At 35.4% G+C, this 11,482-nt stretch overlaps 1 protein-coding gene across 1 annotated transcript; it reads left to right on the forward strand.

The window, feature by feature from the left end:
• The first annotated feature begins 1,362 nt into the window (after positions 1-1,362).
• Positions 1,363-11,138, forward strand: LOC117110074 (probable asparagine--tRNA ligase, mitochondrial). Its single transcript, XM_033252656.1, has 13 exons — positions 1,363-1,567; positions 2,288-2,397; positions 2,594-2,714; positions 3,437-3,546; positions 3,743-3,863; positions 4,800-5,021; positions 5,636-5,733; positions 6,162-6,294; positions 7,345-7,425; positions 7,886-7,923; positions 8,046-8,112; positions 8,690-8,824; positions 9,387-11,138. The coding sequence occupies exons 1-13, from the start codon at positions 1,391-1,393 to the stop codon at positions 9,654-9,656; spliced, it is 1,683 nt and encodes a 560-aa protein (XP_033108547.1). The 5' UTR covers positions 1,363-1,390; the 3' UTR covers positions 9,657-11,138.
• Positions 11,139-11,482: the final 344 nt, after the last annotated feature.

Raw genomic sequence — 11,482 nt, forward strand, 5'->3', positions numbered from 1 at the left:
ATCGGGCAGCATAGATCAAAGGAGTTATGACAGTTTTTGAAGTGGAGAAGGGGTTGCATGGGTGTTGTGAGTCTGGTCATTATGATATCTTCCTTTTTATTCTTGTCTTAATTTTTCTCTTCCCTTTCTTTCCATTTCTTTTCCTCTTCTTTCTTTCCCTCCCTCTCCCCTCTTTCTTTTCTCTTATTCCCCAGCCCGGTACGACGGCTTGGTCGGCCCGGTAAAAACCGTCAGGGGAGGGGCTGTTTTCGTTGCACTCATAAAATCGATCTAGTGGGTTTCTGAGATGGTTACAAAATGTTTAAACAATTGCGTTTTTACTTGGTTTTGGTCCGGAAAATACGTACCGCATTTAGAAAAGTGAACAGACAAAATTCATGAGTCATGCGTAATTGTTATTCTTTCAATTCGCTTGTAAAAGTGGGGTTTTAATTATAGATTGGTAAAAAGTGGGGGGGGGGGGACAATCGATATCATGTCCCCCCCCCCACCCCCCCACTTTGAAAAGTAGGCAAAAGCAGCTTTCTTAGCTACGTTTTTTGATCGGTTAAAAAACGTATTTCATTTTGATTTTGTCACTGAAAAACAACTACTGTAAAATGTTTAGCCAATAAATATGATGTTTGTGAAGAAAACATTAAACAATATTTTAATTTGGACCTTCAAAAAGCTGTTAAAAAGAAATGGCTATGAAATTTTAGTGGGGGCTAAAGCCTGTTAAGCCCCCCTCTAAATCCGCCCCTGTTAATGCATTTTATTAAGTCTGAAGACCCTATTTTTAAGGAATGATGTTAGTCGCTTTTTTCAGTATGCGAGGTTTCATATTTCCCCTTCAAATTCCCCTGGCCCTCCATTTTCCCTCTTCAGTGAGGTTTATATAGCAACTGACTGCCCTCTACTCTACCACCGCATCCCAATCCCAACCCAATGTAAAAACTTTAGGTTATTCCAAATAAAAGGGGTAGCCCACTACAGATTACAGCCTACAGTGTGTATTTCAGGTTATAAATTGATAATATTTGCTGAAATAAAAATAGAGTATGAACAAGAGGTCTGCTAATCTAAATAATTGCTAATATTTTGTTTCATAGCATATGAAGCAAAATTGTACTTCAACTGTAGCTTCCATTCAGACCATACCATTTTGAAACCTACTGCTGATTTTGGTTTGATGGTCAAAAAGTATATAATATTAACATATAAATAACATTTTAAATTAATCAAATAAAACGTTTCTCAAATAAAAAATATACTATCCTTTACAAAAAAATTTATAAATATGTATTTTGATTTATATTACCTCCTAAAAATGTTTATCTCTTATTACACACTAAACATAATTGTACGATTTAGGAGCAGACAATGGTCACAGCACGAAGCATGAACAAACATGGCACAAACAATATTTTCGTTGTCGTGTGCGTCTTCATTACTCTTTCGAAATTCCAAAACTCCAAATTCCGTACTCAAAAAACTTTGTATCATAAGACGATGTTCTACATTTAAGAGTGTATCCGAGGTTTTAAAATTGGATGCAGGAGCAATCGGGCAAGTTATCAAGAACAAGGTTGGTAGGTCAGGCTAGAGCCTAGGCCTAGACTATTATATTCCGGTGGTTGCACCAGTCTAGAGAGGGCGACCCAACCTAGGCTGGCCCACGTCCTGGCCCAGATTAGGGCTAGGTTTTAAGTGTGCTAAGCTTTGTCATCCTGATTCAATCTAGCTTATGATATTACATGAGAAGTTGACACCTAGCTAGGCCTAGACGGTGCAATAATTATATATTATTAATAATAGATGCATCATACTATCATATTAAATTGGTTAGAGAGGGCCCTAGGCTAGCCTATGGGCTTCCTAAGGCAGTAGATATTTTAGCCAGTAGAACGCCTATTCGATTACACAGCCTTTTTCGTGATGAGTCGGTGCGCAATTCAACCTTGTCTCAAAGGAGTTTCCGGAAGAAACTCCTTTATGTTTTGATATTTTGTACAACTGATTTTTTAATGTAATAAGTAAGCTAAACGATTTCAATTGCTAAAGCCAGCATTCAGTGCGTCTTATATGACCATCATACATGGAATCTAACGCTGCTTCCTGTGAGCGCTAGGCAACGCAACACTGTGTTGATTGCCTGGCAATCTGAACGGATCTTCATTAAACATGATGTTTTGCATGCACGTAGTGGCGCTACGTTCTCCATAGAATCATGTCAACCAACGACCCCCGGGGGGCACAGTGAATAGCTGACTTTATATAGTAATACTAATTTAATTTTTTTTTTCAGGGATGGGTACGATCTGTCCGATCACATAAAGGAGTTACTTTCGTTGATGTCAATGATGGCTCCTGCCTAAGATGTCTTCAAGTTGTAACCAAGTCAGATGTGATGCATGAGTGAGTTGGCATTTTCTTTTCCCATGGAGGATTATGAAGCATGCTATATAACGGATAACAGCACTATAATATAAATGTTCTATTCTATTCTATATACTTAAGATATATAAAAGGAAATCAGACACCCAGTAGGACATGACTTGATTCCAAAATGGTGAGTTTGTTAATCATGTAGTTTATTCCATTATTTGTACAGGGGTGTAACATTTGGATGCTCGGTGGAGGTAGAAGGAACGCTTGTGGGTAGCAAGTCGTCTGGACAGTCTTTGGAGGTGAAGGCAGATGACATCAGAGTAATAGGGCAATGCGATGCACAGGTAAATTTCAGAAATGGATACCGTAAAACCTCGAATTGAAACCCAATGGGCTTAATCTCGAGCAGAAGCCCATCTGGAATTGAAGCCCTCTCTTTAGTTTGCAAAATTAGCCTCGAAAATAAGCCCATGGGCTTCTTTTCAAGATAGCATGGTATTCTTGTGGAGGTAGTATAGTACATATACCTGGCTCTTATGCACATCTAGATGTGTATAAGAGACAGAAAGTATATAATATTAACATATAAATAACATTTTTAATTAATCAAATAAAGGGCCCTAGGCTAGCCTATGGGCTTCCTAAGATATTTTAGCCAGTAGAACGCCTATTCGATTACACAGCCTTTTTCGTGATGAGTCGGTGCGCAATTCAACCTTGTCTCAAAGGATTTTCCAGAGGAAAACAATGTTTTGATATTTTGTACAACTGATTTTTTAATGTAATAAGTAAGCTAAACGATTTCAATTGCTAAGGCTAAGGCCAGCATTCAGTGCGTCTTATATGACCATCATACATAGAATCTAACGCTGCTTCCTGTGAGCGCTAGACAACGCAACACTGTGTTGATTGCCTGGCAATCTGAACGGATCGTCATTAAACATGATGTGTTGCATGCACGTAGTGGCGCTACGTTCTCCATAGAATCATGTCAACCAACGACCCCCGGGGGGCACAGTGAATAGCTGACTTTATATAGTAATACTAATTTAATTTTTTTTTTCAGGGATGGGTACGATCTGTCCGATCACATAAAGGAGTTACTTTCGTTGATGTCAATGATGGCTCCTGCCTAAGATGTCTTCAAGTTGTAACCAAGTCAGATGTGATGCATGAGTGAGTTGGCATTTTCTTTTCCCATGGAGGATTATGAAGCATGCTATATAACGGATAACAGCACTATAATATAAATGTTCTATTCTATTCTATATACTTAAGATATATAAAAGGAAATCAGACACCCAGTAGGACATGACTTGATTCCAAAATGGTGAGTTTGTTAATCATGTAGTTTATTCCATTATTTGTACAGGGGTGTAACATTTGGATGCTCGGTGGAGGTAGAAGGAACGCTTGTGGGTAGCAAGTCGTCTGGACAGTCTTTGGAGGTGAAGGCAGATGACATCAGAGTAATAGGGCAATGCGATGCACAGGTAAATTTCAGAAATGGATACCGTAAAACCTCGAATTGAAACCCAATGGGCTTAATCTCGAGCAGAAGCCCATCTGGAATTGAAGCCCTCTCTTTAGTTTGCAAAATTAGCCTTGAAAAGAAGCCCATGGGCTTCTTTTCAAGAGAGCATGGTATTCTTTTGGAGGTAATATACATATTACTGTACATAAGTTACAAAGAAACAAAATAAATTACATTACAGACGCTTGGTTTATACAGTAGTTTAGGTGTTTTAATGCCGGTTAATACACTCCATGATACGTATTCATGTTACAGCGGCCCTATTTATTGTTTTATAATAGTAATTCCCAAAATTTATAGCATTCATTTTAAAAAGAAACCAGCCCTATTTATTTTACATATGTATGTAGCCTTGAAAAGAATCTCATCCAAAGTTCGCAAATAAAAAAAGCACAGGGCATCAATTCAAGGTTTTACAGTATGTTATTTTATAAGAAATTACTGTATAGTTGAAAATGATAAAATGTGTTTTTTTCTTTTAATGTTTTACTTAAAAGACTCTCAAATAGACAAATTAATACTTCAATTTCTAGGGAGAAAAGAATACTCACTCAGAAGATTAATTTTAAATTAATTTAGTTTCTTTCCTAAAATTATGAATGTAGGCTAATGCACACTGTTGTTATACTCTGAATGAACACAAATGCATACATTTAATAGTAAATGACTTAAATTACTAAAAAGATATTTTGCTTTATAACTATTACACTAAGTTCAGTATACTAGAAGACAATTCCCTATTCATATTTGAGTAGTGCCCTTTACACCGCTAAAAGAAGCTTTGCCCTAAAACTCTCGCCCTGCCCGCACATTCACGCCCCCTTACCATTCAGGCAGGATAGGCCCCTGGCATTTACGCTCTTAACAGTATCGTGTTTATTAACCATACTTTTAGGAGTACCCATTCAAGCCAAAAAGCCGCTACTCTGGAGATTTTCTTCGTCAGTTTCCTCATCTACGATCAAGAACAAATGCTTTCGGTGCTCTATTAAGGATACGAAATGCCGCAACAATGGCAGTTCATAAGTTTTTCCAGGAGAGAGAGTTCCTGAATGTCCACACGCCAATTATTACATCCAATGACTGTGAAGGGGCGGGAGAATTATTTAGTGTTGAGGTTTGGTTTTTTTTTTTTAAACTTCATATTTACTTATTAACCATCTTTTGGCCAATTAAAAAAATTATTTGCTTGCTACATAAGATCAATTAATAATACTGTAGTAATATTATAGGTTAACATTTGAATGTTGCATGGTCAGAATCTGAACTGGTATCAACATTTCAGTCTTGAGCCAGACATTCACGGTCATTGGTTGACTTGATTCAAAACGCCACTATGCGCACACAACAGATTGCTTTTTTATGATCCGATAAGATCGCCACCGACAATCAGCAGATGGCATATCTAGTGAGTGCCTAGATTTACCAATGATGCAGTTATCCATTTTTTTTTTTATAGTGCTTATGTATAGTGTGAAATATATTGTAATAGATAGATATTTCTAGTTAGAGATCTCCCTCCAATTAAAAACCACTTGTGGGACCAAGGTTTCCATAGTCTTTAGCAGCTTTGGTCCCTAATTAGAATAATGAAGATAAAAGACATTTGTTGATTTGGGACCACAAAATAGTGGTTTTTATTTGGAGGTGGTTCTTTTAATTGGAGGGGTCTTTAATTAGAGAGAGACCTGTATATTGATTGAAAATCTTTATTCCTATTTGTTGTTACAGTCTATGAAGGTTGATGTAGAGGATGACAAGATTCATTTTTTCAATGTTCCAGCGTATCTCACAGTCTCTGGTCAGCTGCACCTAGAAGCCATAGCATGGTAAGCGAAACAAGTACACTTTGCATGCTCCGTTCTAGCGTCGCGTCGTCCCACAAATCGAAAGCTCCCTTATTACCCCTGGTCATCAGATCCATATTAAAACTAGCACAAAGTGCAACCTCCTCTACTCCCTGGGGAGTATTCTTAATCGTGCTTGCAATTTAATGTCGATACAGACTAATACAATCGATGCCACATAATCCTACCAAGTCCCCATTTATACTCCTGGGTGGAAAGAGACAAACATAGGTAAATTGCCTTGCCCAAGCAAAATTCACAATGAAGTGAAGTTTTTAACCTCCGACCTCAAGTTTCAGAGACCAAAATGCAACCACTGTGCCAACTGCACACATAAGTTAAGTTGTGTATTAAATTTTTGTATTTAAACAGCATTCAAATAGTTTTTTTTTCCCATTAATATATTGCAGTTCTCATAGCAAAGTGTACACCATGGGACCAACTTTCAGGGCTGAGAATTCAAGGAGTCGTAAGCATCTATCAGAATTCTACATGATTGAGGCTGAAATTATCCACACAAATACAATAGAAGATATAACACAGGTACTAGAAAAAAAATAATATGTATTTATTATTTATTCACAAAGTGAGTGTCAGAGGCCAACCCCCCTCCCCACCCCTAAATTTTGAAAATATTTTTTAAATGTAGAAAGAAGAAAATTGTATTCAATTTTAAGTGTAAAGGGCAACTCAGACAGCGTCAAACGACGCAGCGCGATGGGAATTGTTGTCACCTAGGGGCTGGCTGAGTTGGCCTTAATAGTGCCAATTGTTGCCACCTTCCGGTGCCATAAACATAGAATTTCCAACCATAGGTAGGCTGTAGTAATATGGACCCTTCATTTCTAAAATAACCTCCCCAGGCCCCCTTTATTTGAATTCTTTCTTCTTTCCTTTCATTAATTTAGCTCATAAGCATGGATGGCACTCATAGCGCATAGTAACCTTAAATTTAAAATCGCCATTAAATATATTTAATTCTTTAGCATTTAATCAACATAAAGAAGCACTAACAAGTGATAACATATCACTAGCAGTAAGATGACGACTATTCAATACATATGTTGGAAACATTTATGTTCGGAGTTCAACTCCGAACTTTGGACGCTAACTGACAAACAAGAGAAAGAAATAGACTGCCTTCATAGGAACCTGTTAAAAATTCTTAAAATCAAATGGCCATAAATAAATAAAGATCAAAAATACCAGGCTATAGCAGAACAAAAGAAGAGAAATGATCAGTTTTGATCAAGAAAAGAAGACTAAGATGGACAGGTCACATGTTAAAATTTACCAATGGACACCCCAGCCAAAGTTGCGTTAACAGAATAATATGTTAGGAATGTTAAAAGACCAGTGGGCAGGCCAAAAGCAACATGGGTTGCAGCAATGAACCAGGAACTTAAACATGTAAATACATCCATTGAAATGTTAATGACAGACCACCAGACCACTGAAAGAGAGTCATGGAAACAATAAACGTACGTAATATCTTCCCAAGACGAAACAGCGTAGCAGATGATGATTAAATATATTTACAGTACTTCATCAGTAAAAATTGCTAGGTTACCTTTGTTTTACTTTGCTATTCAGCTAATTGAGGAATTGGTGAAGGAAACAACTAAGAGTATACTTACAACAAACGAAGAAGACACTCATTTATTTCACAAGCATGTAACTTCTTATTATTCCCTCCACTCCATTGAAATCTCCAAACATAAGATACATATATTTCTTCCTTTAATTATATAAATTTAAAGCATTTATCAATCTCAGTACTACACTGTTTAAAGTCAGGCTCCGGAGGAAAAAAACTTTTTGATATGTTGTAGAACTGATTTTTCGTCAAACAACTTTTTTCTGTCTTAGAAAAATCAGTTCTACAACATATCAAAAAATTTGTTTCCTCCGGAGCCTGACTTTTAATTTATTAATGAAATGTTATTTTTATTTTCTTCTCCACCTAAAGATGGTTTTGGAAAAATGATTGTACTAAATGAGAAAACAAAATTATATATTTTTTTTCTGCCCTCCTCTGACGATCTTTAAAAAAAAGCTTGCTATAGGTATATAAAAAATGTCTCTCTTTATTCCTATTATATGAAAGTTTTCAACTTTGGTTCTTGTTTTTCAGAAAACCATTGAAAAGATGCTGCTGTCTAATTTTAATATGTAAGTTTTAACAAATTATTAGTTTCTTTTATTGCTGAAAACTGTATTAATAAATCATAGATTTTTTTGTCATGAATTCACTGGAATATTTTTACCTAGAGAATTTTTATTTTCTCTGACAGGATAACTTACTCAGAAGCCATTTCATTACTGGAAAAACACTCAGACAAATTTACCAATAATCCATTTGTAAGTAAAAAATGTATTTTTTAAATACAGCAATTGACCAATTGTTCCTAAGTTCTCACAAACGACAGCCTAAATGTAGGTAAATATAATAATAATAATAATAATAATAATAATAATAATATTAATAATAATAATAATAATAAAAATAATAATAATTTGGGTGTAATTTTAATTGACTTTTGTGCAATGCTTGAATTCTTTTTTACTTGAATTTGTATATTTAATAATAATAATAATAATAATTACAATAATGATAATTATTTGTAGTTTAATAATAATAATGATAAAATAACTGATAATTGAAAATAATTGATATTTGTTCATATAATGTTTTTTTTTATCTTTGTGAAATTTTAATGTTTTTAATGTGACTTTAACTCCATTTTTCATGTTTTGTGCTTGATTGAAATTTTGATATTTTATTATTCATTTCCTTGTAAATATCATGTAATTCAGCATTGGCTGCAATTATGATGTCAATAACAGAAACTGAAAATGAAACTCTCCAAGCAAATAATTGCTTACTGCACCAGTTATGTTATCTGTATTGGTATATTTTTTATTTTGTTTTTTGCAGTGGGGTTGTGACTTAAATACGGAACATGAGGTGTTCTTGGTGCAATATTTTGATGACACACCTGTTTTCGTGGTCAACTTTCCAAGTGCAGTTAAAGCATTTTATGCCAAAGACAATAATGACAGTTCACAGACAGTAAGTTGGTTTTTTGCAAGATTTTAAGCAGAGTTTATATAAATATATATATGTGAAGAAGTGCTTATTTTAGAGTAACTTATTTAAAAAAAAATTGTGTTGACCAAGTGATGGATGGCAATTTTATCGGGTCTATTTTGAAACAACGCCATTTATGTCTCTCAACTTTTTACTGGGGGAAATCCACTCCAGCCAGCAAGCAAATTTCGTTTTTCCGGACACAAATCTTCTTTTGAATACTTCAACAACTAAAAACACTGCAGGTTTTATGTACCCCTACTTTCTTTTTTTTTTTCTTTTACTTTGGCATTTGTTTTCATAGACCAGTCACAGAGCACAGATAAACGCTGGTAACTACGTAGAGTGAAATGCCTAGACCTCTGGATGTCCCCCAGTGGTAGTTTATAGGTTCTTGGAAATATTCATTTCAAAGTTTGCGAAAATAGTGTTCTGACCAACTGACAAAACCTTTCAATTGGTCACTGCTCTTGCAATATATTTTAGCCCAAGTTTTCGTCTATCATACACCTCATTGATTAGGCAGTTTATTTTTTCTGAACAGGTGTCTGCAGTAGATCTGTTGGTTCCTGGTATTGGAGAATTAGTTGGAGGAAGCCTAAGAGAAGACAGACTTGCTGTCTTGGAGGAAAAACTTCAAAATAACAGATTAACTGACGATTACCAATGGTACTTGGATCTGAGGAGGTTTGGTTCGGTCCCACATGCAGGCTTTGGAATGGGGTTTGAGCGGTATTTACAGTTTTTACTGGGTGTGGAAAATATCAAAGATGTGATTCCATTTCCACGCTACACGCATTCTTGCAGATTATAGGAGACACATTTTGGACACTTTAAAAGCCCAGCCCATGTGCTTAAAGATCAGTGGTGTCACTAGAGTAATTGACCTTTCTGCTAACCGCCAACGCTTCGATATATTAGGGAGCTTTCGCTTTGGTGCGATGACACACGGGTTCTCAATTTGATCGAATTGCATCCTCCACACGACGACGAGAACTTAACGTTCTCGCATGCGCAGATAAATATTAGTGACGTCATTATGTTCTAGATTCTACCGCAATCGAATGCTCCTTATTGCTAAATATACGCAAACACGTAAAAACGGCCCTGTTCTGATTGCCACTTCAGAAGGTCCATTACACCAGATGTTTGAAGATCATTGGAAGGATTCATTGGCAGAATGGCAGATATAGCATAAAACATATATAACATATTAATAACTTACATTTATATAGCGCATATTGCACAGTGCCTCAATGCACTTATACATAAAATTATAAAACAAAAATCATGATGACTGTATATGTATAAAGGTGTGGTGGCAAAACAGTGCTAGGACTTGAAGGGTCAACCATCTGCCTCTGTCTGCCCTGGTCCCCTACCTAGATGGCTCAACAAAGGAGCAGGTTTTACATTAAATCACTTACGGTAGCAGACTCCGAGCACCTGGTCGTCTGCCACAGACAACCGGGTACTCATACCCTGTCACCAAGATCAGGCCACTATGATGTAAAGGAAAAAAAAGAGATAAATTATTAAACAATTATTTGTTGAAATAAATAGTTTTTAAGTAGCGACTAAAATGTGTTCACAGATTGTGCTGCTTTTATATTTAATGGAATATTGTGGGGAGATGATGAGGAAAAGGCAATGCTACCATAAGTGATTGTAATAATGAACACACAAGAAATTGTACACCATTTTAAAAATGTGGCCCTTTAGAAAATACTGTATAACCAAGTCCTCTTCCTTTTTTCATGCATCACATTATGATTTTTTTTTTTTCATTTTTAAAGGCCTGTGTTTTTTTTAGGCAAAAAGCTAAGAACCTGAGAAATTACTATTCTGGGTTATTTGCAGCCATACATTCAATCTGAAACGGCGTATCATAGCGTCAAAGTGTACATCACCCAAAGCAATAAAAAAAATAAAAAGTATTACTTCCTCGGTGCTAAAAATACAGTATCAGATTATAAAACTATCAGAATATGTTATTAGCGATTTTAACCGATGTGATTTTGAGATGCCCTTTCTTGAAAATGAAATGAAATAAGCTAAGAATACAACAATATTGAGCAATTGAAATTTTTCTTTTCAACTTTTATTGAAAGAAAAGCACCAGAACAAAATAATGTATTTAGCAACATACAATAATACTACAGTACTATGACACATTAGAAAGCATTTAATGGAAATAATCATTAGAAAACAAACAGGAAATTTCACATTCTTTTCCAATGTTCTGGAGAGCATTGGTAAATTTTCAATGAAAGAAACTTAAGTGAAGTGTCTTATGGTATCAAACATGGAAATGAGTTATTAATAATACTGTATATTCAGATTTGACATTTAAATCAGAAACACAGACCCAATTTTTGTCAAAATGACTATGAAACTGACCTGGCATACAACACAACAATTCTAATCTTTCTTTGTTCTTGTTTATTTAATTTTTTATTTTGTCTTGTTACTGGATAAAAGAGTACATAGAGACATACCACTGTATTACGCACGCACTATAGAAATGGAAGTCTATTATCAACTCATGTTGTCAAGACATCACGTGTATGTCCCACTCGAACCCAAGATCCTTTGACTAAAATTTGCACTACAATCCTAAGTTATTATATTCCTGATATT

This window comes from Anneissia japonica, unplaced genomic scaffold (assembly GCF_011630105.1).
Source record: "Anneissia japonica isolate Jap-2015-1 unplaced genomic scaffold, ASM1163010v1 scaffold287588_len240510_cov160, whole genome shotgun sequence".
Classification (NCBI taxonomy): Eukaryota; Metazoa; Echinodermata; class Crinoidea; order Comatulida; family Comatulidae; genus Anneissia; species Anneissia japonica.

Excerpts from the sequence above, each read along its gene's own strand:
- LOC117110074 (XM_033252656.1), top strand. The coding sequence starts at position 1,391 with ATGGCACAAACAATATTTTCGTTGTCGTGTGCGTCTTCATTACTCTTT. Across the intron at positions 6,295-7,344 it reads CAATAGAAGATATAACACAG|CTAATTGAGGAATTGGTGAA; the intron begins GTACTAGAAAAA and ends TTTGCTATTCAG. Across the intron at positions 7,924-8,045 it reads CTGCTGTCTAATTTTAATAT|GATAACTTACTCAGAAGCCA; the intron begins GTAAGTTTTAAC and ends TTTCTCTGACAG.